Source organism: Salmo salar, chromosome ssa06, assembly GCF_905237065.1.
Source record: "Salmo salar chromosome ssa06, Ssal_v3.1, whole genome shotgun sequence".
In the NCBI taxonomy this organism is placed as follows: Eukaryota; Metazoa; Chordata; class Actinopteri; order Salmoniformes; family Salmonidae; genus Salmo; species Salmo salar.
In genome coordinates this window covers 65,037,926-65,065,497 of record NC_059447.1, presented here as the reverse complement: position 1 = coordinate 65,065,497, position 27,572 = coordinate 65,037,926, and the positions used below count along the sequence as shown (strand labels likewise).

At 42.3% G+C, this 27,572-nt stretch overlaps 1 protein-coding gene across 2 annotated transcripts in view; it reads left to right on the top strand.

Moving 5' to 3' along the window:
- Positions 1-299: 299 nt before the first annotated feature.
- itpkb (inositol-trisphosphate 3-kinase B) overlaps positions 300-27,572 on the top strand; it is a 49,873-nt gene continuing 22,600 nt past the window's right edge. Inside the window, exons 1-2 of one of the 2 annotated variants that reach the window (XM_014205228.2) lie at positions 300-582; positions 3,680-4,947. In XM_014205228.2, coding sequence (XP_014060703.1) covers positions 3,811-4,947 — 1,137 coding nt within the window. In that variant the 5' untranslated portion in view covers positions 300-582; positions 3,680-3,810. Of the gene's footprint in view, positions 729-3,679; positions 4,948-27,572 lie in introns of both variants that reach the window. The other variant, XM_014205229.2, reaches the window with a different exon arrangement.

Genomic DNA, 27,572 nt, shown 5'->3' with positions numbered 1-27,572 from the left:
TAAAGTTATAAAAGGTCGTTGTAGTGACAGGTAACATTTCACCTTTTGCATCGTTTGTGGCTATACAATGCAGAACAAACATGCAGAATGTGATGCGACTATATCAGATCACTAATATTACTAAAATGTTATATTGTTTTACATGATCGTTTATTATTATGATCCTGGGTTTATCGAATAAATTTCACTCCAATTAAGTTTTAGTATGTGATGACCCAATCCAGATGCACTAGCCCAGACAAAAACACAACCAAAAACAACGTCGGTGACGTCTCAACTCAAGGCTGTGTGTGTATCAAGCTTTTTTCTTCCCTGCTAGGCAATTGGGAGGAAAGCTGTTTGTTGCGTAGTAATGACTGTCTGTGTCTACTTCCTTCCTGCTTTTTGTAGTAGCCTACACTAAGCAAACAACAGCCTAGTAGGCTACTACGCCGAAGCGAGGTGTTGAAGAACTCAAAGGGTCATAAGAGCAAGTATTTTGGACACGCAGCGGGAGAAAAAGTTCATTTCTGGGAGAACTGGCCTTCCTTTTGCCTGTTCGGAAATAAGAAGATTGTGTGCTGTGTGAAGTTCGCTCAACAGGTATTGAATGTTCTGAGACGCGCTGGATAGCACTTTGTGCTGTATACATTCTCATCCGCTTTGATGGTTGGTCGGACAGCCACCCGTTCGATATTTCAGAACTCATAGAGGGGTTTCTTTTAGGACGAGGTGTCTGTTAGTACAAGGTAAGACACTCATCTCCAATGAGTCTGTTTAGTGTCTTTTAAACTTTCCAAGCAAATTGTCAGAATGAATTGAATTGTGTGGGTAAAAGCTATTTAGATAAAACGTTCTTTATTTAACAGCTTTTTAGCCTTTATTTACACCCACACTGCTCACCAAGATAGTAATGTGAAAAATAAACAAGTGATATGAGGTACTGTTGTATTTAGCTATTGGTAACATGGAAAAAAGCGAACAGATTTTGTTTCATCATATTGATTGAACATAACAGAGTAACAGCAGAAACAAGTTGTTACTTTGTTGTTACAATGTATCAACAATTTTGGAACTCTGTTACAACAACTGTAAGGATATAGCCCAGATACTGCTGATGATGATAATGATCATAATAATATTATTAATAATAACAATAATACATATGTTTATTATTATTGCTATTGTATCAGAGAAGGTCAGATAAAATATTACTAATGATAGTTGAGGCTTATAAACTACTGCACTTTTTCTCTTGGTTTCTTCTTGTTATGAGATTAGCTAAAATATTTACATGGATTTGCTAAAGAATGTCATGCTGGTAATGATCCAAGCCCTGTAAGCATTTTTTTAACAATGGCAAATTGAGCTTGCAGTAAAGCTCACATGCAGGTATAGATTACCACGTGTTTGACAGAGATATGTAGTTATTGTACTGGAGAGAATCTGCTTTATGTCATATGAACCAATTATTGTCAAAGTTAAACAGTATATATAAATAAAACAAAACAAAACAAACTTCTAAATCATTGAATATTAGTTCAATCAAGTCCCAATGAAATACAGCCACCGCAGTCCATTGATTGTACGGACTCAATTTATCTTTGGCAAATCCTCATGTTTTTTGTCTTCTATTTGCGATGTTTGCATTTGTATATATTTTTTTTTGCCCGGTCATACAAAGAGAGACAATAATTTGAGTTAGTCAATGCTGACTAAGTTCCAGGGAAGTGATGCAGAGTTCATGGGAACCATCACAGGTTCTACTCCCTCTATAGAGGCTGGAAGTGCTACTTTGCCTCTGAGAGGTGTGGGTCTGACTGGGAGAGAAAGACGCTAAGTAGTCGGTCAGAATTTGACCTGTCCCCAGGCACCTGGCCAGAGGCACAATGATGTCCCTGTGAATGCCTGTTAAATAAATGTAACCTTTATTTAACTAGGAAAGTCAGTTAAGAACAAATTCTTATTTACAATGATGGCCTACCGGGGAACCGTGGGTTAACTGCCATGTTCAGGGGCAGAACAACAGATTTTTACCTTGTCAGCTCGGGGAGTCAATCCAGCAACCTTTCGGTTACTGGCCCAACACTCCAACCACTAGGCTACCTGGCTGACATGTCGTGCCTGGCTCTCCTCCTCCTCTCTGCCTCCTCTCTGCCTCCAGATGGTGGGGACTGGGGAGGCTTGTGTGGGGAGCCACACTGCAGCTGTTATTCAAGCATTATGCCACATGTTAACCAACATTTCAGTTTGAGGTGAACAGTAGTATTTTCTATAAGGTAATAAATTGTTGTTCCATGGTGTGTCAGTGTAACGATATAGATCTACTGTGGGCTTGTGCAGAATATAGACAAGTGTGCCATTTTCAAAGCAACTAAAACTCATTTAGAACCTATGTCATTCATAGGAAAATCCAAAGCCCAAAGTTAACAGGGACTCATTTTGAAATGTTAAGTCAATGTTTTGTTTGTGTAACATACATTCAGCAGGGGTGATGATTTTCTGGGTTCTGATCCAGGGTGCCCTTTAAACAATACTTCTTAAATGTCTTGCATCAGCTCTTTTCCCTTAAAAGGGAATACTTGATGTGTTCTTCTCTGCCTGCCCCCTGAAACACTAATCTTGCCGTATTTAATATAAATGTAGCTTACACTTAATCTTTCCTTCTGACTTTTATGTTTATTATTATTCACATATTTTCCAGAGACTCTAGTCACTGCAATTAACCTACAGTAACAGTATCCCGCTAGACAAACACTGGTTGAATCAATGTTGTTTCCACGTCATTTCAATGTAATTACGTTGAACCAACGTGGAATAGACGATGAATTGACATCTATGCCCAGTGGGATACTTGTTTCTAGATCCACTACCTTTGAGCTCAGTCACAATATGCTTACTCACTCTCAAAATAGCCTACAAGCCTTGTTATGGGATTATTTGTTTTGACTGTTTTGTGTCACAGGTAACTAAACCAACGTTATGTGATATAAAGATTCAGGAATGCAGTCTGAAAGTATTACGCTATTAATCCCATTTCTGTCTCACTGAAGCATAGACATAAATGGCCGTGTGGATGTTCTCCTTCAGAAGCATATGTTTTAGGTATTTGGAATACACTTTGTATTTTGTCCAGCAGAAGACTTAAAACTGTATTTCCTCAAACGCTGCTGGACCTCATTCGCAGACAAAATGTGGGGGCTGCCCTAGATTAAAAAGAAAACTGAGTAGACAAGCACGTCATAAAAGAGCAAGGCCAAATAGTCGTATCATTCCATTTCAGGAACATGTAGTTTACGTTAGAGAGCTACAGTGAATCTCTCTCTAAGACTAATGGCAACAAGTAAATCTATTCTTGTGTCTCATTACCAACAGTAGATTTTAAGTAACAAAAAGTTCAACTCTGGGTATTTTCTTAGCTAGAGAAAAAGCAAACACATTACTATTTCATGCAACATTGATTTGTATCTTGTATAGGCAAGTAATCCGCCTTGCCTTGGGAAGGAATGCTACCTTTGTGAGGGATTTGCTGGGTCATATTCTTAGAACAAAATGAAAGCTACACACTCATTAGTCCACTCTCCACGGTGTGGGAAATAAGCTTTATTCTCATTCAAATACAAGTCATATAATTTCAGCCTTTATTGAAACTTTTACTGACTATGTTTTGTTTTTCCTCTCCAACAACTCTCCTCCATAGAAGATTCAGCAGGAAATTCCACCTCTCCTTTCACATACCCCACCAAATGCTATGGTGGTGTGTAGATGCCAGAGCACCAACCAGGACTAGAGCTAGATGGGAGCCCATACTGACAGTACCAGTCTGATACTATGGCTGCTTATGCCCTGAGCAGTCTGATTATGATGAATAGCAATAATCTGAAGAGTGAGAGCAGCCCTCGGACTGGGAGGCCTGTGCTGCCTGTGCCAGACCGCTCCACCTACTGCCAACTCCTGGTGACTGGGGGCCCCTACAGCCCTTGCAGCCTGAGTCCTGGCTCCCCTGGGGGCTCCTTCGTCTTTCCCCCCTCTCCAGGCTCCAGCAGCCCCAGGGCCCGCTCCCCTTGCCGCCACCCTGATACCCTGGGGGTGATCGTGGGCAACCGTGTCCGCCGGCTCAGCAGCAACGGAGATGATGAGGCCCCAAACGGGGAGGTGAAACGCACAGCGCAGCTCCTGCAGATCCACCGGGAGCTCCTGAATGTGGAGGTCAACAAGAAGGTGGGTCTGTTCGAGGCCCAGATCTCTGGCCTGCGCACCCAGGTTCAGAACGCTGAGATCCAGCGCAGTCCTAGGGCCCCGCGCAGAACAGGCCCAGCCTCCCAGGCCAGTCAGCCCACACAGGTGCCCACCCTCAACCCCCCACAGAGAGACTGCTCTCCAAGCATTCCCAAGGAACTCCAGAATGGGAAATTGTGTCTCCGCTCGGAGCAGGGAGTAACGGGGAATGGCAGAATAGAAAATAGCACGGCTGACCCAAATACGGAACAGGGAAGTCTGCTTGTGAAGAAATCAGCAGGAACTTGGTCCCAAGCTGACAGTTCAGCAAGCAGTCACTCCCCGAGTTCACTGGGGATTGGCAGCTTCTTGGCAGGCAGCGACAGTGAGCGCCCTGCGGAGAGGGCCCAGACCTGCCTGACAAAGGCAGGAATGGAGCCAACGGAAACCCAGCTGCAAGCAGCCTCGGCCTGGGCCGACAGAGAGGGGAGCTGCCCAGAGGTGGGGACCACCATCCCAGCCGTCATAGTAACGGACCACGGGATGGAGGCCCAGGGAGAAGGTTGTGATCCGGGCAGCGAGCCCCAGCACAGCCCCAGGTCATCCCGAGCCCTGAGGAAGCTGTCCTCCTCCTCAGCCTCTTCCACAGGCTTCTCCTCCTCCTGGGAGGAATCAGAGGACGACATATCCAGCGACCCGGAGAGAGCTGAGGGACTGTCACCTGCTCTCCTTAACACCCAGCAGAAAGCTGTGAGTAACTCATTTTTATTAAGGAACAAACACGTTCATAATTTAGTCTGTCACTAATCAATGTATCTTCTCTTTCACATTGAATGGGTAGATAGATAGAAATCTAATTTTACCAAAAACATTTGGTTTATTGTTCAATGAAATAGGGACTGAAGTTAATAATTCAAGTTTTAAGAAAGCTTTTTAGATCATTGGGAAATTCTGTTTCGACACATTTAAGTGGCATATGTAGGTCCGTGACACTCCCATCTCTAAATTAACTTGTAAGTTTGCTAGAGGGCCTCTCTTCATCAAGTTCTTTGTCACACGGCGCTCTTGCAACAAACCGGTCCGCTTCCTCCCTGAATAACGGTTGACATTCTCACTAACAAAGGTACTTCTGTGTCCCGTTGTCAACCTCAGACACTATGACTCTGACCGCTGTTGGACGGTCTTCAAAGAGAAGGCTTCTGGCACTGTTTATATATGAGGGGATGTGTATACAGTTGTAGGATCTTCATATGACCAGTTTCTCACAGCAGGAAAATAATCCTGCAGCAACAGGAAATGCAAATGATTGTGTGGATTATAATTAATGGCCATTTTTGTAGGGGTTGACACATTTTCAGTTAGGGCAAATAAAGTCTGAAATATTTAGGGGAAATTACAAACTTTAGAAGCCTTTTTAAACCTAAAATACATTACAAGTTGGCATTTTCTCCTGTTCAGGAAATGTCTTGCAACAACAGGACGATCAATTTAAGATCTTACATCTGTACGTTAAGGGAAGAGTTTGCTTCAAAACAATGCACCAGGATTTGCTTCCGCTAAGTGTTAGGACCAATAAATGTCATTAGTGGTGAGTGTGTTACTGCTGGGTGGTCTGAGATATTAATTACAATATACCTTGGAAATCGTCTGTGAGAATTTGTCATCTCATTAAAACCTCCTTGGCCTGTCTACGTCTGACTCTGACCTTATGTCTGAGATGCGTCACTGATTACCGCCATCACAGTGTTATGTTGCTGGGTTGCAGCTGGAGCACACACACCGACACAGGCCTCCAGTGGCAGACTAAAGTGGCAGGATGAGGATAATGTGTTCCACATGCTGTACGGGACGTGTGCCAGGAGATCCATGTGATGTCTTGTCTGGGATAAACAAGTAAATCAGAGGGAGAAAACACTTCATTGTGCCCATCTGGGTTGACCATAGCAAACAAAATAAATATATGAATGCAGAGCACAGCCGCAAGGCCTTGATGGCCCAGATAGCCTTGAAGTTAAGTGAATTGAACTGTGCTGGTTTTGTGAAGGCTGTTTACACCGTAATTGATTTGCTTTGGAGAGGAATGTGTTGCTTTTATGTATCCATGACAGGGAGGCAGTCCTCTTTTACTGGCCTATGTCTGAGGAAAGTGTTAATCCCAGAAAAAGAGAAAATACACTTAGCAAGCTACTTGATGATGATAGATGGCAGAACCATTACCCAGGAGACCTCTGCTTATTAATGAGCGATATTATCTTGACCTTAATGATACACTGATCTGTAATTGATATATTGCAGTGAGCTCAGATTGGTGGATAAGGTGTCTGGAGTGCAGACAGGAGAAATTAACCCAGCTGGAAAGGGCATATTTTATTTTATAAAGCGGTTTATTGCTACTTTCCAATTAGTTCAAGTTAACTGGGTATACATAGTAGGTTTCTGGAGTCTATTGGCTATAGTTTATACTTACTTTTCACAGTATTCTCTTATAAGGAATTAGTTATATGTGGGTCGTTCCACCAATTAGGTGCCTTTGGAGTAGTGTAACTTGGTGAGAAAAAAAAATGGCTTTATTTCACCTCATTTTAACATTCAGTCATAAAAAGCACGTTCCCATCTCAAGAGGTCAAATTAAAAAAAATACAGTAGTAGCTGCCTATTAAGTGCCAATTAAAGTTGACCATAATAGGTTTGACTACTTCTTAAATCATCCATAAAACCACTTGTGACAGGGGAAATGGAAGCTTATTTTGTGCAACAGGGATGGGCAATTGAATGCAAGCATCACAACAAAATGTCAGTCGTTAAAACATTTCTAGCCTGTCTATCTTTGGGTAACAGGATTACTGTGTTATGCTCAACCCGCTCAGGTTTCCACCACAAAACACCAGAAAATGGCCAAAAAGAGTAGAACCAGCTCACCTGCTTTTATACTGTGATTTGACTATTAGATGTTAAATTTTTCTTTTGAAAAACAAAGATTTAAAAAGGAATAGTTTCACCATATTAAAACGAGAGTTCAGTTCATGTAACAGGGTTGACCTTAAAATGAGGGACAGGTTTTTTTTCAACTTTAAAATCAATCACTAATAACATTAAATAAGTAATCTTTGGAAATTACTTTGTCAAAGCAACACAATAACTAGGGCTTTACAGTGATGGTGAAAACTTGGATAAATGTTGGGGTTAAGATCTTCCTAAAGTCACAGAAGATGCAGAGTGACATGTCAAAATGCTGCATTTTGGAACTTCTGCAAGTTTATTCATATAGAAAATCTACTTATTGAATTGACCATGAGGTCTATATTAAATGTAGACTCCGCGAAATGACGTTGCCATGTGCAGCACCGAAGATATTGAGATGAGTGAGACGGAAGACTTTGCTCTCACACGTTGTATCTGCACATGTGCATGGGTTCTCTTCACGTTGTTCCAGCGTGGTAGCCACGGAGAAGTTAAACCTCGCGCTGCAACGCCTTAAGTTGTTGTGGAAATTGACACACTATGAATGTCCCTAGGCAGGTAGTATTGTTTACACACAGACTGAAAACCTTGGGGTCTTCTAAATACTTCAACATGTTCTAGCATCTGCCTCCTTCCTTTCTTAGTCACAGCAGTAGATTACACAAAAATGATGGCAACTACCTTAAGTACTATACCAAACCATAGCCATGGAAAGTAGGGTGCCGATTGTGCTGCAGAATCCCCTGAAAAAATTAAATATATATATTTTTTCTTCACAAAAGTAGTGCACCCGGCCTTTACTAGTCCTGTATTAGCGGACCGATATAGCCTTCTGTAGCACAGCCCCCCAAAAATGTACAACTCTACAATATATCTCAGTTTATTGCATACATCGTGCATGCATTGGATTGCAATGCTGGTGCAGTAAAATAATCTAGTCCAGTTTAATGATTTACAGTGTGGGCTAATCCAAGTATAAACTATGACACAATGTAAATGGAGAAGACTGAAAAGTGGTCAGCGACAGATCAAAAAAAGTCTCCGTGTGAAAGGAGGAGTTGTCCATAATGCTGTCATTTAATGTCCTTTATTTACCTTGTTCGTATTGGGCACGGTACGGTTGCATTTTGGCTTTGCTTAGAAGGATGAAACCAGTGGGCAGCATACAGACACCACTGGCTACAGACCTACCACAGATCTTACTTGCAGTGGTGTAGTTCTATTTGTTTAGATGACGGAGCGCAAAATATATGTAAATGACATCATCATTTCCTCAATCAACGTTTGTACCGACAGCCTATTGAATAACCTATCATGGATCCCCAACCCTGTTCCTGGCGTGCTACCGTCCTGTAGAATTTCACTCCAATCCCAGTTGTAACTAACCCAATTAATTTTATAAACCAGCTAATTATTAGAATCAGGTGTGCTAGATTAGGGTTGGAATGAAAACCTACAGGATGGTAGCTCTCCAGGAACAGGGTTGGAGAGCCCTGTATAAAACATGTATAAAATGCATCCTCCAATTGCAACGTCTGCCAATGCTCACACATATTGTCTCAAGAAAATGTTATACAGTGCATAGCAAAAAATTCTAAAAACCTGTTTTGCTTTGTCATTATGGGGTATTGTGTGTAGATTGCTGAGGAAAAAATGTATTTAATCCATTTTAGAATAAGGCTGTAATGTAACAAAATGTGGAAAAAGTCAAAGGGTCTGAATACTTTCCGAAGGCACTGTATTTTTAGTACCCTCAAACACCAAGTTACGCATACGTAATTTCAAAACAGGCCATCATCACTGTCAATCATGAATGCTAATTATTTACGTTTTACCGGTGAAACTGCATCTGCATGCCAATCATTTGATTGATCTCAATCAGTTTCATGCATTTCGATCTTCTTGAATTACTTTTTCGTGAGCGAGTTAGAGCAGACGATGTTAACAGACTATTAAGCGTTCTTGTATTTTGTTTCAATCAAAGCATAATGTATATCCTGCATAGTGGCTCTGAGTTTTGGCACGTGATCATTTTTTGGGGAATATTCAGCTTCAGCTAACCATCCTGAAATGTCATTAGAAATGAGGTGTTTTGGTGGAACAGTAGTGTTATAGGCCTGCTATGCTATTCGGTTCTGTTATATTAAATTCTAATTAATCATTATGTGATCTTGTGTCACAAAATAAGTCGTACTCGTCGTTGAAAATGTCATACAGGAGAGAGAAGGACCAAGGCGCAGCGGAAGTGTGGACACTCATTCTTTTAATTGGTAAATGAAAAAAAGCATCCACAGGGAAAACAAAACAATGAACGGTACTCACGATTTACAACAGTTTTGCAGGCTATCTAAAACGCAGTGCAAAAACAATTCCCCACAACCCCAAAGACAAACACACACACCTATATAGGACTTCCAATCAAAGGCAACTGTACACACCTGCCTTCAATTGGAAGTCCCAATCATCAACCCAACATTTAACAAACAAAAACCCCCTGCCACATCCTGACCAAGACTAAGCAAAACGCCCTCTGCTGGTCAGGACGTGACAGTACCCCCCGCTCAAGGTGCAGACTCCGGGATGCACCTTAACCTGTTAGGGCTAGGGGGCAGTATTTGCACGGCTGGATAATTTTTTTTACCCGATTTAATCTGGTGACTAATCCTACCCAGTAACTAGAATATGCATATACTTATTATATATGGATAGAAAACACCCTAAAGTTTCTAAAACTGTTTGAATGGTGTCTGTGAGTATAACAGAACTCATTTGGCAGGCAAAACCCTGAGACATTTTCTGACAGGAAGTGGATACCTGATGTGTTGTATTACCTTTAAACCTATGCCATTGAAAAACACAGGGGCTGAGGAATATTTTGGCACTTCCTATTGCTTCCACTAGATGTCACCAGCCTTTACAAAGTGTTTTGAGTCTTCTGGAGGGAGATCTGACCGAACAAGAGCCATGGAACGATGATGGCCCATTAGACACCTGGCGCGAGTTCATGTTGGGTACCCTCGTTCCAATACGTTATAAAAGAGAATGCATTCGTCCACCTTGAATATTATTCATGTTCTGGTTAAAAAAGGCCCTAATGATTTATGCTATACAACGTTTGACATGTTTGAACGAACGTAAATATATTTTTCCCCCTCGTTCATGAAGTGAAGTCCGGCGGGCTTAGATCATGTGCTAACAAGACGGAGATTTTTGGACATAAATGATGAGCTTTTTTGAACAAAACTACATTCGTTATGGACCTGTGATACCTGGAAGTGACATCTGATGAAGAGAATCAAAGGTAATGGATTATTTACGTAGTATTTTCGATTTTAGATCTCCCCAACATGGCGGCTAGTCTGTATCGCAACGCGTATTTTTCTGGGCGCAGTGCTCAGATTATTGCAAAGTGTGATTTCCCAGTAAGGTTATTTTTAAATCTGGCAAGTTGATTGCGTTCAAGAGATGTAAATCTATAATTCTTTAAATGACAATATAATATTTTACCAATGTTTTCTAATTTTAATTATTTAATTTGTGGTGCTGACTTGAATGCCGGTTATTGGAGAGAAACGATTTCCTGAACATCAACGCCACAGTAAAACGCTGTTTTTGGATATAAATATGAACTTGATAGAACTAAAAATGCATGCATTGTCTAACACAATGTCCTAGGAGTGTCATCTGTTGGAGATTGTAAAAGGTTAGTGCATAATTTTAGCTGATTTTATGGTTTTGGTGACGCCTGTCTTTGAATTGGCACAACATTACACACAACTCTTGTAAATGTACTGTCCTAACATACTCTAAATTTATGCTTTCGCCGTAAAACCTTTTTGAAATCGTAAAACGTGGTTAGATTAAGGAGATGTTTATCTTTCAAAGGGTGTAAAATAGTTGTATGTTTGAAAAATTTGAATTTTGACATTTATTTGGATTCAAATTTGCCGCTCTTGAAATGCACCTGCTGTTGATGGAGTGCACCACGGGTGGGACGCTTGCGTCCCACCTAGCCCATAGAGGTTAAAAAAGAAAAACACAAGAAAATCCCCAATACCCCAACAAAACCAACAAACAATAACCCCTAAACCATAAGGGAGGGAAGGGAGGGTGGCTGCCGTCACCGACGGCACTGTGCTACACCCTCCCTCCCCAACCCACCTATCCTGGAGGTGGCTCAGGTGCAGGACGTGGACCTCGTTCCCCCTTTGGCGTCGCCCACTTTGGTGGCGCCGCTAGCTGCGCCGGGCAGACGTGCCACTCGGGCTGACCCTGGCAGACGGACCACTCGGGCTGGGCCGGAGGACAGGAGGGCCCCTCGGGCTGGGCCGGAGGACAGGAGGGCCCCTCGGGCTGGGCCGGAGGACAGGAGGGCCCCTCGGGCTGGGCCGGAGGACAGGAGGGCCACTCTGGCAGCTCCTGACAGGCAGGGCACTCTGGCAGTTCCGGGCAGTCTGGCCACTCTGGCAGTTCCGGGCAGTCTGGCCACTCTGGCAGTTCCGGGCAGTCTGGCCACTCTGGCAGTTCCGGGTAGTCTGGCCACTCTGGCAGTTCCGGGCAGTCTGGCCACTCTGGCAGTTCCGGGCAGTCTGGCCACTCTGGCAGTTCCGGGCAGTCTGGCCACTCTGGCAGTTCCGGGCAGTCTGGCCACTCTGGCGGCTTCTGACTAGCGGGCGGCTCTGGCAGCTCCTGACTAGCGGGCGGCTCTGGTGACGTATGACTGGCGGGCAGCTCTGGTGACTGTTGACTGGCGGGCAGCTCTGGTGACTGTTGACTGGCGGGCAGCTCTGGTGACTGTTGACTGGCGGGCAGCTCTGGTGACTGTTGACTGGCGGGCAGCTCTGGTGACTGTTGACTGGCGGGCAGCTCTGGTGACTGTTGACTGGCGGGCAGCTCTGGTGACTGTTGACTGGCGGGCAGCTCTGGTGACTGTTGACTGGCGGGCAGCTCTGGTAACTGTTGACTGGCACTCCAGTCTTGCCCCGTCAACCAGCCCTTGTGCCCCCCCCTAAAAAAATCTTGGGGGTGCCTCTCGGTCTCCCTTACCCGTCGTGTCTCCCAGTCCTCGCCAGCCTTCTTCTGCAGCTTGGTCCTGCTTTGGTGGGGAATTCTGTCACAAAATAAGTCGTACTCGTCGTTGAAAATGTCATACAGGAGAGAGAAGGACCAAGGCGCAGCGGAAATGTGGACACTCATTCTTTTAATTGGTAAATGAAAAAAAGCATCCACAGGGAAAACAAAACAATGAACGGTACTCACGATTTACAACAGTTTTGCAGGCTATCTAAAACGCAGTGCAAAAACAATTCCCCACAACCCCAAAGACAAACACACACCTATATAGGACTTCCAATCAAAGGCAACTATACACACCTGCCTTCAATTGGAAGTCCCAATCATCAACCCAACATTTAACAAACACAAACCCCCTGCCACATCCTGACCAAGACCTCTGCTGGTCAGGACGTGACATCTTGCGAGACATTGATTCAGCTTTGATCTAACTTTACTAAATGAGCACCATTGTGAGAAGTGATTATCTTCTGTAATAATAATAATAATAATAAGTGATGAGGAGGACTATTAGGTGTCGGCAACAGATCTTGATGAGTGTTATTTTAAACGATTGGAGCACCCATCGTGGTTCTAAAAGGACTGCACTATATAAACTTTGATTTGATTAACTTTAACACATGGTTACAATATACCCTATTACAGAATAAAAGAAACAAAGGGCTGAACTATGAATTCATATCATTTATTTGCAGATATTTAATTATCAAATCAATGGATGAACATAAGTAGTGAACATAAATCATTACTACATAGAATTGCAAGAAATTTGTTTTAAAACAGCCATAAAATGTAAGGACCGCAGCCGGACAGGAGAAGCAGGTACGGGGAGTCAAACATTTATTCAGGAACGGACAAAGAACACGACAGGAGCAGCGTCAGCACACGGGTAAACAAGGACATATGACAAACATCAATCCCGAAGCAGGGAACAGAGCTAGGGAACAGACAGATATAGGGAAGGCAATAACACAAGTAATAGAGTTCAGCTGAGTCCAATGAGCGCAGATACGCGTGACGGGGAAAGGCAGGTGTGCGTACTGATGGTGAGTCGATTGCTTAATCCTGGGGAGCCTGGCGCCCTTGAGCGTCGGGGAGGAAGAGCGGGAACAGGCGTGACAGTACCCCGCCCCCCTAGCATCCCACCTGGGGGAGCCGGCCGAGACATGGGCGCTGGGCAAGCCGGCTGGGGGTAAACTCCCGATGAACTGGCAGTGGTATGGGAGCCTGGCGAGCCAGCTGAAGCATGGGAGCCTGACGATCCGACTGAGATGTGACAGTCTGACGAGCTGGCTGGGCGAACAAGACCTGGCGATCTGGCTGAGGCCCGACGTGGGATGGGTGCCTTCCGAGCCAACCGGGGCAAGGAAACCTCTCGAGCCAGCTAGTTTGTGGAAGCCCGACGAGCTGGCTGGGCACCCCCGGTTCCATCTGCGGCGACCCAGAACCAACGTCTACACCAACCGGAACGCCAGTACTCCCCAATGCTTCGTGTGATGGCTTTGGAATTCTGTAAGGACCGACGCCGGACAGGAGATGCAGGTACGGGGAGTCAAACATTTATTCAGGAACCTGACAAAGAACACGACAGGAGCAGCGCCAGCACACGGGTAACAAGGACGTATGACAAACATCAATCCCGAAGCAGGGAACAGAGCTAGGGAACAGACAGATATAGGGAAGGCAATAACACAAGTAATAGAGTTCAGCTGAGTCCAATGAGCGCAGATGCGCGTGACGGGGAAAGGCAGGTGTGCGTACTGATGGTGAGTCGATTGCGTAATCCTGGGGAGCCTGGTGCCCTCGAGCACCAGGGGGAGGAAGAGCGGGAACAGGCATGACAATAAAATCAAGCTTTTGGTGTGGTGTATTGATGTATCTCAATAAACTAGAACCTAAAAGCATTATTACCTCCAACTTGGCCCATTTCACATTTCCAATTTCCCACCCTGACATAGTCTACCTTAACGGGCCCTGCATCTCAACCAATAGTCAATATAGGTTAAAGATCCAAAGCAGAGCTACAGCAACTTGGGCTTTACAGTGGCCACTCTGGTTTGCGTGTCCTCTGCAGAATGGTGCCGCTGTAACCAAGTGGTCACATATCGTTCTGGGTTCCACTGCGCAAGAGCAGATCGGTGGAGTCTTATAAACATCAAGGCAGACAGGTGATTTGTTTTGTTCTATACGTTCTGAAGTTGTCAAGCCTCCAATGGGCCTGTGCATTGCACACATGTAGCCTACAGTTATTCATAATTCACCAGAAGAAAGGGAAGAAACCACTATTTACCTACCTCTAGGTTGCTGTAGTCTACATATTTATTTGGTTTGTCATTCTATCGTTTTTCATAAAATGTGTGGTAATTAAATATAATTTATTTAGAATTGATCAGAATTTATTTTCATGCTCCCTCACGCTCCCCCAGCACTACACACCTGATTACTTGTGAAGCTAAGGCAGCTGCACTGCACTATTTCATCAATAAAAATATATATTTTGGGGGTAGAAAATTATTTGTCGTTTCCTCCCTCCCCCCGCAAATAAAATCGCAGAACCCCCAACCCCGAACTACTTCCCGTGGCTATGCACCAAACCTATTGTAAGATGCCTCTTTAGTCGGGAGCTGTCTGCTCTGCCTCCAATGAGGTTTCCCAATCCCAACAACAAAAAATAAAGCAAGTTTATCACTAAACAGTATCAGTCAAAAGTTTGGACATACCTACAGTACTCATTCCAGGGTTTTTATTTATTTTTTATTTTTACTATTTTCTACTTTGTAGAATAATAGTGAAGACATCAAAACTATGAAATAACATATATGTAATAATTTGGTAACCAAAAAAGTGTTAAACAAATCAAAATATATTTTATATTTGAGATTCTTCAAAGTAGCCACCCTTTGTGTTGATATAGTAGGTTTGTCCAAACCTTTGACTGGTACTGTATATTGGCTTATTATATATTTGCTACTAAAAGGTCATTATAGCTCTATTGTTTATATTATCAAGCAGTCAGATGGCTTTTTATAGTCTGGATGCAAATCTAAATCTTTGTCATGGGTTATTGAGCTTATTAGGAAGGGGTTCTCTGGGCTGTGGGCACAGTGACACCCATCTGGAACCATGTCACGGTGGTGTCTCCTTTTCCTGTGTCGGCCAGAGGAGGGAAGAGCCCTGCGCGCTACAGCACAGTGTAGCCTTGCTAGAACTGCAGTGCAGATGATGCAGGCTTGTGGTTGCCTGTTGCAACAGGCACAATAACAAGTGCCCAGGTGAGCTGCTGTCAACAATGTGGTGCAGTCAGGTGTTTCTCTAGCATTGTCAAAAAGTTGTGCGGTGGTGCAATAACATTAGTCATTAGTTGGACTGACTGTTGTAGTCCAACTAAGCTCCCTTTTGTCCGAATTATCTATCTAAAATATTATTACTCACGTGATAGAATAAACATACGTGATAGAATATACATATTTGAATGATATCTTTGTCTTGGACTGTGGCCAGTTGTTTTTTTCTAACTGACATCCGGCTTTATATTTTTCTGTGAATTGAAGTTCACGTCAAGTCCAGGGATAGTCCTGCATGGCCAGACTCAGGAAGACTGAAGATCCAGGGGTTCCCCATTGGAAACCCCATGGAGCGTTATCTGTTGTTTTTGCAATTTGTTGTTGTTCTTGTTGTTGATGATGCATGGGATGGCAGTTTAAAGGGCTGGGTAGCTAATAAGGCTGCATTTAGTGATGGCAGCTTCCTGTCTCCAACAGGAAGGATGAAGGGGGCTTATCACAACCACATGGCTGGACATGCTGTTGTGGTGCCTGGGCAACAGGATGTGATGTGTTATGGTGCCTGGGTTATTAGCAGAATGGTAACACTCACTCTGGCTTCGTATGACCTCCTGTCCTTCAGCTGTGAACCAACACAGCTGGGTAACACTTCAGACGAGTTCTAATGAGAGAGATTGACACATTTTTATATTATTGTTGTTGTGCTTTTATGCATTCCCTTGAACTCAGTGAGAGGGACGTCAGCAGTGATGTGAACAAAATATGCAAACACACATTTCTCACACACATATATACCCCAAAAGCAAACTTTAATTTAGGTGAAGGATCTTGAGGGTTCAGAGCAATGGAAAAAGTAACACCCCTGTGGTAGCCTGTTGCCTGGGAGACCATGTGACGTCAAGCGAGGCCTGCTTCAAACAGCTGGGTTCTGTGTGTGTGTCTGTGTGTGTGTGTGTGTGTGTGTGTGTGTGTGTGTGTGTGTGTGTGTGTGTGTGTGTGTGTGTGTGTGTGTGTGTGTGTGTGTGTGTGTGTGTGTGTGTGTGTGTGTGAGAGAGAGAGAGAAGTGCTGCTAGGAGAGAGGGACCCGCTTTCTTATGCATGAGACAGGAAGTGCAACAATTTTTACATTCCCCCTCTTTTAGGTTGTATGAGGCTGACCCTAATACTCCATGGCAGAGCAGAGAGCTTAGCCTGGCTGGTTGGGTACCCACTAAAGGGAAAGTATCAGTGGACTCCTAATCAGTGTTTTTGTTTACTATCTCACTCTGTCAAGATAGAAAGGCAATTGCATTTCTCACGTGGCGTGTTGGCGGTTGTACTCTACTTTTAGTAGTGGAGATTCCTTACTAGTTCTATATCTATGCCAGTTGTGTTATGAATGGTTTATGAGTAATTGCCACTCACTCAACAACCTGTTGGATCCCCTTGTATAGCTGATGCTGCCTGCCACACAATTACCTACAGTGACATGTTGAACTCTAGTAAATAAGCAGAGAGGTGCTGCTTTGATGCTCTCTGCATAGATGTCTTCCTTTAAGGTGATTCATAGAAGTTGATTCACAGCCTCTCCTTGACTTTTATGTCTATAAACCACCTCCCATCTTACCAGCACAGTATACTATACAGATACAGGATCTTAATTTGACCGGTTTCTCGTAGCAGGAAAAGAATCCTGCAGCAACAGGAAATGTGGATTATTGTGCGGATTATAATCAATGGACATTTTTAAAGGGATTGATACATTTTTTTGTCTGGATTGTTTAAGTGGAAATTACAAACTTTATAAGCCTTTTTAAAACTTGAATACACTACAAGTTAGCCTTTCTTGCTGTGCAGGACATTTCCTGCAACAACAAGGTGATCAAATTAAGATCCTACAGCTGTAGGTATAGTAGATGAATCTTATCCCAGGTGCTAGCTCACTGTAATGTCTAAATCTCACTGTTTTATTGAAGGAACAGCAATGGTGAGCATCAAACAATTCTCATTACATTGAAGCAAGTAATTTACCCAGCATGGGACAAAAGTAGGACATTGAGTCCTCTAGTCTAGTCTATTGTGTGCGTGTATTCACTGCAGGTCTGTTATTTACACGTTTACACATGTCTACATGTCTCAGGGTATCAGCATAATAAAGAGAAGGCATGATGTCAGAAGAGGCCCGTTATTAAAGGATTCCCTTGTTTATGGCCCATTGCCAGTAGCTAGGTCTCTGTCTGTGTAGCTAGGTCTCTGTCTGTCTGTCCTGCTTAACACGTTCACTGTTATTACATTCTACAGAACCTTTCACCTGAGGATTAGAGATGAAAGTATATTTAAGTGAATTCATTCCTCATTTAGTAGAAGAGTGGTGAGATCAATACCATACAGTAATATGACAGAAACCTTTTGCGTGTTTGAAGAGTGGCTGGATGGACCTGAATTTTTCTCAGATAAAGGTCAGACAGATATATACATAGATCTTACTGGCCAGTGGAAAGTGTCTTCTTCTTATCTTCACAAGATCTATCTTTTTTTTTAATCACAGATGTGGAAAATACTGTCGCCACCAACGAGCCCCCACCACTTTCCTGTCTCTCTGACAGAGGTTCCTCTTCAGGGGTTAAAAACCACTTCCTCCCTGTGCTCGGCGCTGTACTCAGTGGAAACTTTAACAACACCAATGAGGTCGAGGAGTCGCTGAAGAGCGGCATCCCTTTCCTCCTGCTCAATATAGAACGCTGCCTGGGTCTATTTTATCAGAACAATAGCACGACGCAATGAGGTTACGTGCTCTCCCCACGATACGGTTCTGCCTCTTCCGGTCCCCAACTAACAAACGTGCTGGAGCTTTTGATAGCATGTATGTAGAATGGCTGGAATGGAGATAGAGGGATGGACGGATGAGAGAGGGGTAGAGAAAGAGAGAGATCTTCTGCCCCATGGCTGTTCTGAGAAGAGTGGCTGAAGATGTTTCACAGCCCAACAATTTAGTCAGGGCCCCTGTATACACTGGATGCCAAAACATAGGTTAATTCACTACAAATAAATGTCTTGCAGTATAATAGGGTGTATGACATGTACCTCACTGGGGACATATATTCACTGGGATGGACTATGTTGAGAACGGCCGTAAACAAATCCCAACCCGTCATGGCTGTGGTTTATTTACAGTAGGATAGCACAGTCATACAGGATTAAGGGGAGAAGGGAGGATCTGTGGGCCTTTTATGATGGATGAAGACGGTGGAAAGTTTGTTGAGAGGTTATACTGAGAATGTGCCCGTGGCCTCTTCCCTGTTATGTTGTTTGTTTTGTTATGGTCTATTTTGACTATTTACCTCCAGCACTGGCCATGTGAATCTCATCACTGAGCCAGTCCATTAGATTACTGTGACTGATGCATTGAGGAGCACTTCATATCCCAATTAAAGTGATAAGATCCAAATGCCATGAGCTCAACTACAAATCACCAGATCTTTCTGTACTGAGGATGTGATTGAGGAACAAAGGGCACAGTGTATGTATTTGGAAGCACAAAGTCAAAGGCCCTGAACGAAATGAACAAAATCTACTTTTGAACAACAACTATCTACATCTACTATCTCCAGAACAAAATTAATGCTGCTTGCCTGCTGTGCTAGGATGAAGGTTGCAAAGCTATCGATAATTTACCAAAGTTATCGGAATCTTCTGTAATTTTGGTAATTAACAGAAAAATCTATAGCAATCTATCGTAATTTTGGTCATTTATACTTGAATAACTTAGTAACTTTAAAAAATATATTCATAAATAGTATTATTTTTTGTTTTATCTGTGTCCATATTGTCCATGAGTTTCTAGTAGATAGACCATATGGTTCAAGAGACAATAGCCTAATTAATGATGAAAACATCTAATCAACACTGACATTATTTTAAATAAACTCTTCCACTACTGACTTTTTTCACAACTGCCTCCAGTTTGAAGCCAAGACATTGATAACTAATACATATTGACAGGGGCGGAACTTTGGTTTTAGAATTGGAGGGAGGGCATTTTTTAAATGATTTTTTATTTAACCTTTATTTAACTAGATACAGTGCATTCGGAAAGTATTCAGACCTCTTGACTTTTTCTTATTTTGTTACGTTAGCTTTATTCTAAAATTGATAAAACAATAACCCATAATGACAAAGCGAAAACAGGTTTTTAGAAATTGTTGCAAATGTATTAAATATAAAAAACAGATATCAGATTTACATATGTATTCAGACCCTTTACACAGTACCTGAAGCACCTTTGGCAGTGATCACAGCCTCGAGTCTTCTTGGGTATTTTTGGGGGCATCTAAAGTTAATTTCCTGCATTTCTACACAATCCAATATGACCCATGGCCCTTCTATCTGTCTCTATTTAGAACAACAAAAAGTAAGCAAAAATGCCCCCAGTCATCAAGCTAGGTAAGAGATCATTGTTAAATATGTTTCTTGTGGGAAGCTGCTACAGACCACCAAGTGCTAATAGTCAGTAGCTGGATAATGTGTGAAATGCTTGTTAATGTATGTGATATATGTGGTATACTTTCTGGGTGATTTAAATATTGAATGCCTTTCATCAACCTGCCCACTCAAGAAAAAGCTTCAAACTGTAAGCAGTGCTTGCAACCTTGTTCAGGCTATCAGTCAACCTACCAGGCTAGTTACAAACAGCACATTAATTAAATCATCAACAAGTATTGATCACATCTTTACTATTGCTGCAGAAATTAAATAAGTCTGGCTGCACAACCGATTGGCAAACGTACTGCAAATTGAGAAATCATGTGACTAAACTGAATAAAAAGAAGAAGAATCTATACTATGAAAAATACATAAATTATGTAAAGAATGGCAGTACAAAGCTTTGGAGCACCTTAAATGAAATTTTGGGAAAAAAGGCAAACTCAGCTCCATCATTCATTGAATCAGATAGTCAAATCCCCATCACAAATCCCACTGATATTGTCAATTATTATGATTTTTTCCATTGGCAACATTATCAAATGTAGGCATGACATGCCAGCAACAAACGCTGACACTACACATCCCAGTACTGGAATTGAAATTGATAATAAAAAGATTGTGGGAGCTGTTTTGTTAGACTTCAGTCCAGCTTTTGACATTATCGATCATAATGCAGGAAAAACGTATGTGTTATGGATTTACACTCCCTGCTATATTGTGGATAAAGAGTTACCTTGTCTCGCCTGCTCCCGCTCCCCCTCCCTGGCACTCGAGGGCGCCAGGCTACCCTTCTTTACACACACCTGTCACCATCATTACGTGCAGCAGCACTCATTGGACTCACCTGGACTCCTGTTGTTGATTACCCCCTGTATATCTGTCTGTTCCTCTAGGGTCTTCCCTGTGTCCGCATTAATTGTTGTTATATGTTCCTGTCCAGACGCTGTTCCTGTTCAGTTTCATGTCCGTCAGCTATTAAACCTTCACTCCCTATACCTGCTTCTCATCTCCTGCGTCGATCCTTACATACCTGTCTAACAGAACACAGAGGGTGTTCTTTAATGGAAGCCTTTCCAACATAATCCAGGTAGAATCAGGAATTCCCCAGGGCAGTTGTCTAGGCCCTTTTTTCAATCTTTAATTTTGAGTAAAGCCAGTGTGTCTATGTATGCGGATGACTAAACACTATATACATCAGCTACTACAGTGAGTGAAATCACTGCAACACTTAAGGTTCGTTTCAGAATGGGTGTCAAGAAATAAGTTAGTTCTAAATATTTCAAAAACTAAAAGCATTGTATTTGGGACAAATCATTCACTAAATCCTAAATCTCAGCTAAATATTTTAATACATAATGTGGAAATTGAGCAAGTTGAGGTGACTAAACTGCTTGGAGTAACCCTGGATTGTAAACTGTCAAGGTCAAAACATTTTGATACATTAGTGGCTAAGATGGGGAGAAGTCTGTCCGTAATAAAGCGCTGCCTTTTTAACAGCACTAACAACAAAGCAGGTCCTACGGGCCCTAGTTTTGTTGCAGCAGGACTACTGTTCAGTCGTGTGGCAAGGTGCCACAAAGAGGGACCTCGGAAAATTACTATTGGCTCAGAACAGGGCAGCACGGCTGGCCCTTAAATGTACACGAAGAGCTAGCATTAATAATATGCATGCAAATCTCTCATGGCTCAAAGTGGAGGAGAGATTGACTTTATCACTACTTGTTTTTGTAAGAAGTGTTGACATGCTGAATGCACCAAGGTGTTTGTTTAAAATACTAGCACACAGCTCAGACACCCATGCATACCCCACAAGACATGCCACCAGAGGTCTCTTCACAATCTCCAAGTCAAGAACAGACTATGGGAGGCGCACAGTACTACATAGAGCCATGGGTACATGGAACTCTATTCCACATCAGGTAACTGACACAGGTAACTGATAAAAACAGATAAAATACACCTTATGGAACAGCAGAGACACACACAGACACAGGCTTACACACACACATGATAAGACACACTCTGCACACACGTACACATTACGTTTGTATTGTAGATATGTGATAGTAGAGTAGTAGCCTGAGGGAACACACTTAATGTGTTGTGAAAAGTGTTATGAAATGTAATGTCGTGTAATATTTAATTTTTTATATATAACTGACTTAATGTTGCTGGAACCCAAATAAAAACAAGACTGAACAAGAGCAAAGCTAATTCAAGAATCGATATTGTGTTGCACCTTTAACCAATACCCTAACAAATTAACAAATCACGTACAAAGACTTGTGATTGTCTTTATTAATAAGACATCCTCTATATCAAAATTCCGCCAGACCTCCCAGACAGCCCGAGCCGCCTGCACACCGGACCCCCACCAATCTAATCAATACCTCAACTCTCTCTCAACACAATTTTCCCCCCACCTTTTTTAAAAGTATTCCCAAGGGAAAGGTTTGGAAACAAAAGTAAAAAAAAATAATAACACATACACCCACAATTAATATTGTAGGCCTAATAGTATTGTAGAGATATTTTTACTTGCACACAATATAGCTGGGTCGCCCCGTCCTGCCCCAAAGGGTCTACCATCCTGCACTGCCCCAAACCCAACACACCCACTCAGCTTTAGGATCTTAGTGAAACATTCATTATTATTTTTGGGTGTGTTATGCCAAGGCCAGAGTGACAACCCACAGGACGGCAGACCCCCAGGGCCAGGACTGAGCAGCCCAGCAGCTAGGGATTGCCTAAATAGGTATCTCCCCTGACGTGGGCATGTTTTTAATACAGACTCCTTTTGTCGTACTGTATTCCATATAAGGCATCCAGACCTTATGAAAGTTGCCCAGTATACCCCTAATCTTGTAATAAATAAAATCTAGCGATACATAACTTGACATTTCTGCCATCCTTTGTGACACTGTGGGAGGATAACCAAACTTCCAATTAATGGCAATGCATTTCTTAGATGCTTGGTTACACAGTTTCGTTTGATAACAGTCTCCAGTATCAACATTTCAAGCAAACAAAAACAGGGAGAAGGGAGAATCTGTAGACACGCTGAGATAAAAGAGCATACTCTGACAGAATTCAGCCAGCCTTTACAAGACCATAACATATGCAAATATGTCACCTTTTGTGTTTTACACCTCCAGCAGAGGAATTACATTTCTGAGTGCATGTTATTCAGATACACTGGTATATAGTACATTCTATGGAGGGTCTTAAACTGCAGTCATTTATGTCTTGAGATTATATGAACATGACTGAGCATTCTAACATATCTGTATCCATTCATCATCATCAGTAGCTTCTACCAGGACTTCCTCAAATTTTTGTTTTACATGCTTTGTGTCATCGGGAAAATCATCTATCAACCCTTGATACCGTTTGGAAATACATTTTGGAGGTTCCTCAGACTGCCTTATAATTGTTTCAATCTTTGAAGCATCTGGCTTGTAAAGTGTTTGCTGCACAGAGAGAATAAAGTGCATCTGCAAAAATTCAACTCGGCTTCCCTGGCTGGCTGACCCTGCTGAGACTCGTCACCATCTGGTCATCCTAAGATGAGGCATGACAAAGAATGAATAGTTGTATAATTTAAATGACCATTATTCCCAGATCCAAGACTGTAGCTTTAAGCTACTGTACTGTAGCTAGTGTGGGGTCTACCAATCAACTCAAGATGGACGTTTGTATCATTCACTGATATTGTTAATATACTGAAAAATTCAACTGAGCTCCGTAGATTCGTCTTCCCTGGCTGTCTGACCCTGCTGGGACACCTGTCAACATCTGATCCTGCTAAGACATGATGATCATAGTGTTGTGTACTGACGGTGCGCCATGACAGTGAAGCCTGTAGAGTTGTTGATTACAGTGTCAGTGTGAAAAGTTGGGAATTAGCTAGGGAAACTGACAAATCAATAACGTTACATTGCTATACTGACTCTAATAAACTCACATTGCACAAAAAAAATAATTATCGGTCTTAAATCGTTTGGCGCTGGTTTCATCGTTTGATTCAATTCTAGTATGAATGAGGCAAAAATAATAACGTTACCTACTTTTTGGCCAGCTCACTCTCTCTAACGGTACATCAACTGGTGAAAGCTAGCTAAGTTAATTTACTTCTGTTGAAATGGGACAGAAAGGCTACAAAATATTTCCATACAAACAACAGCTGTTAGATAGCAATAATAGCCACCTCATATCATTATCTAACAGGTAGCTACAGGCTAGAGCTGAACTGGCTGTGGTAGCTACTAGCTAGCTAATTCACCTCAGTCAAGAGGGGATGAAACATTAGTAAGCTAACGTTACATGTCAGTTACACTACTAGCTCAGCACTAAGAATAAACACTAGTTGATTTTTTTTCCTGTTAAGTTAACAGCAGTCCTTGCCAGCTACATCAGTCAACTAAAGAGTAGCCAGTTTCTGCTCTGCTTGCTTTTACAACTTGGAGAAAAGCGCAACACATACACACAGACATCAGCTGCCTCTGTTCATCTCTCCCATGCTGGTCTTATGCGCCAGCCTGTCTGCACGCTCTGTGGTGTCCGTGCGGTCCTAAATCCAGCCGGTTGAAACCTCCAAACAGCCTACCCAACCGCTCTAAGGTGCCCACATGGTCCTAAAGCACACCGACACCGTTCTTGGTGTAACAGTGCAATGATAAAATAGAGCAGGACAAAAATGCAATTTCTGAATGTGTATGTGGTGTGGGGTGCGTCCCCAGTGAAAGTTGCGCCCCTGCATATTGACATAGTAAAATAAATACAAGTGTGTAAAAAAAAATGATATTTAATGCTGAAACCTTCATATTAAACACCAATGGTATTCACTAAGTTGATGATTTATATTTAGGAGAATGTTTTACAGCTTTGTCATTCTATTTTAAAATGTTTAATCATCTTATTTAATTATGTGATAATGCCACACAGAGGGCCAGAGATAATTACAGACACCTGTGATAGTTTGAAGTACCACTAGATAGAGTGATAGAGTCCTTGAAAGTTTCCAAAATTCTGGTAGTTCACTGATAAACTTTGAAAGTTTCCAGTAATATACCCTCGCTTTGCAACCCTAACTAGGATACAATGGCAACTTGCTTATACCTCTATTTATGCCTGGTACTAGGTGAGTGATTGTTTACCCAGGTTGCATTGCTGCAGCGTGGTGGATATGGTAGTAGGAAAGTATTGTGGTTTCACATGGTGCTAGCTGTGCTGTACTGCACTGAGCAGACTCTCAGTGATATGTCTTCTTACCTGTTATCTGACTGTGAGGTTGGCTCCAATGTTTGTCCTGTCTGTGAAATGAAGAGTTTAGATGTACAGACAGAAACTTGGGCTCATCAAATCATTCAAACCACATCACCGGGAGCCATGATCTGGAAGTGAATGTTGTGTGTAACATTTCTGCTTTTGAGAGCACAAAGCAGGTTGAGAAAATAGAGAGAATGTATGCATAAGAGTTGCAAATGAGTTGGAGGACAATTTGCCCATAACCTTAACATTTAACTAACTTAGTTTGATTATGACCAATGCCCACAACTGTGACGTTGTCAAAGATACCCAATGATGTAGACTCAACTCATCTGAATACCTGGTGTTTGGCCTGGTACGACCTTATGTCTTTAACTAAAGAAATATATTCAACCTCTGTCGAATTTAGTAGATCATTTGCGTATGTAAAACGGCCTCAATAACGTAATTGAAACAGATTGATACAGCAGAAACTACTCCTCAGTAGTATAGTCATGTAAATCTGTCTCTGAGTCTGCATGCAAATACCTGATTATCATGTGGTACAAGATCAAACCCTTTTCAGCTCTGCCTAATGACAGAGAGTGCATGGCCTCTAATGTCTGTGGACACAATGGTTCATTATGTAATGCAAATAATACACAACTTCATAGGTACCAGAAGTATTCCATCAAATATTAAATGTTGCTAGAAAGTAAACAATATATTCCACAAACAGGCCACAATATGCTATGATGGAAGTTGTTCCAATAAAGAAATTCCAGATTTCACTTGAATTGATAATTCTGAGTTTCCCTCAAAACACCGCTCTCCAGTGCTTGGCATGGCTGCCAGAGTGGGTATAAGGAGAGGTATATTATGTTCTTCCTACATTTTATCTAAGAGGAGATATGTATTTAGTCCAGAGAGGAGCAGTAGAGTTGGGGGAATCCATCATTCCAGGAATACAGGAAAAGGAAGTCTCACAGGGACAAATCACCCAAAATACGTCACACCACCGCAGTGGCCTCAGATCCTCTCTGAAGACAACCCCAGAGACTCCTCAGGAAAGGAGGTTATGTAAATAGCCTATATATTATGGACTGCATTTGTCCTCTCTCTCTCTCTCTCTCTCTCTCTCTCTCTCTCTCTCTCTCTCTCTCTCTCCAAAAATGTATTCTAGTACTGTAGTTAGCTAAACCATACGCTGTATCTGGATTATAAGAGCCATGCTAACAGAATCACTGTGTGTTTTATGGATTTAATGCCAGTTATAATATCTGGATATGAAAATAAACAACGATAACACAGCTCTTTTACTACCAAGTGTTTGCCAAGTATAAATAGACTGACATTAGACAGAGCTGGGATTCTGTATGTTCACTGTGTGTTGTTGAGTGTTGGTCGGGGTGTTTGTCTGTTTGTCTCACCTTGTCCTGATGTGTGTCTAACATGCTGCAACCTGAGAAAACTCATGTCTATGCAGTTCCCACATGTTTGTGATTTGTGCGTTTGAGGAACTGGTGATTTGCATGGGCGAGCAGGACACAGACTCAGCCCGGCCACAGGCAGCAGGGCCGTGTGGACGGACGCCGGGTGGCCTCTCAAGTGCTCACTCTCAAAGTCATACCAGCTCATTTGCATGGCCCTGATTTTGTTTTTCCAAGGTGGCTTTGTGAAACAAATGAGCCATAAGCCTGGTCCTGCCCCTGTGAAGACTCTGATTATAGCAGGCAGCTATAGGAGAAACAGAGTGCAGCATCCATCCATCTGCCACCATGTCGTCTTTTGTCTCTCACATGTGGAGCCTGATTGTCCCTATGCTGGGTGTTGTCTCAGCATCTATCCTCCTCTTCCTCAGACAGCTGCAGGTACTGTAACAAAAACATGCTTTGGCTTTAGAGGTTAGATTCTACTGAAGTTATAGCGGTTTCCTGCTACTGTATAAAGAGGTGTTACTCTCATTTATTAAACCATTACAATTATGTGTTCTATATGAGTCTTATCTCTGTCCTGATAAAACGTTATCATGGTTTGAAAGTTATGTTGAGTGGTCATTGGATGTAAAAGGAATTCAGTGACAAGTACCTCAAATTTGAATTGTAAAGTGCTTTTAGATATGAAGAAATTAGTTATGACTGCAGTGCTTATATATATTTAATTCCGCTATGCATTGTTGTGCATGTGCTCTCATTTATTCAGCATGGAAAATATTGAATGAATACGTGCATAGCAATTCTCTGTCACAAATTTCCATTAATTCTTTTGACCACCCATCTTGACTTGACCTCCTCCCTCCCCATCCTCCCTCTTCCTTCCCTCCATCCCTCCATAGCAGTCACTCCA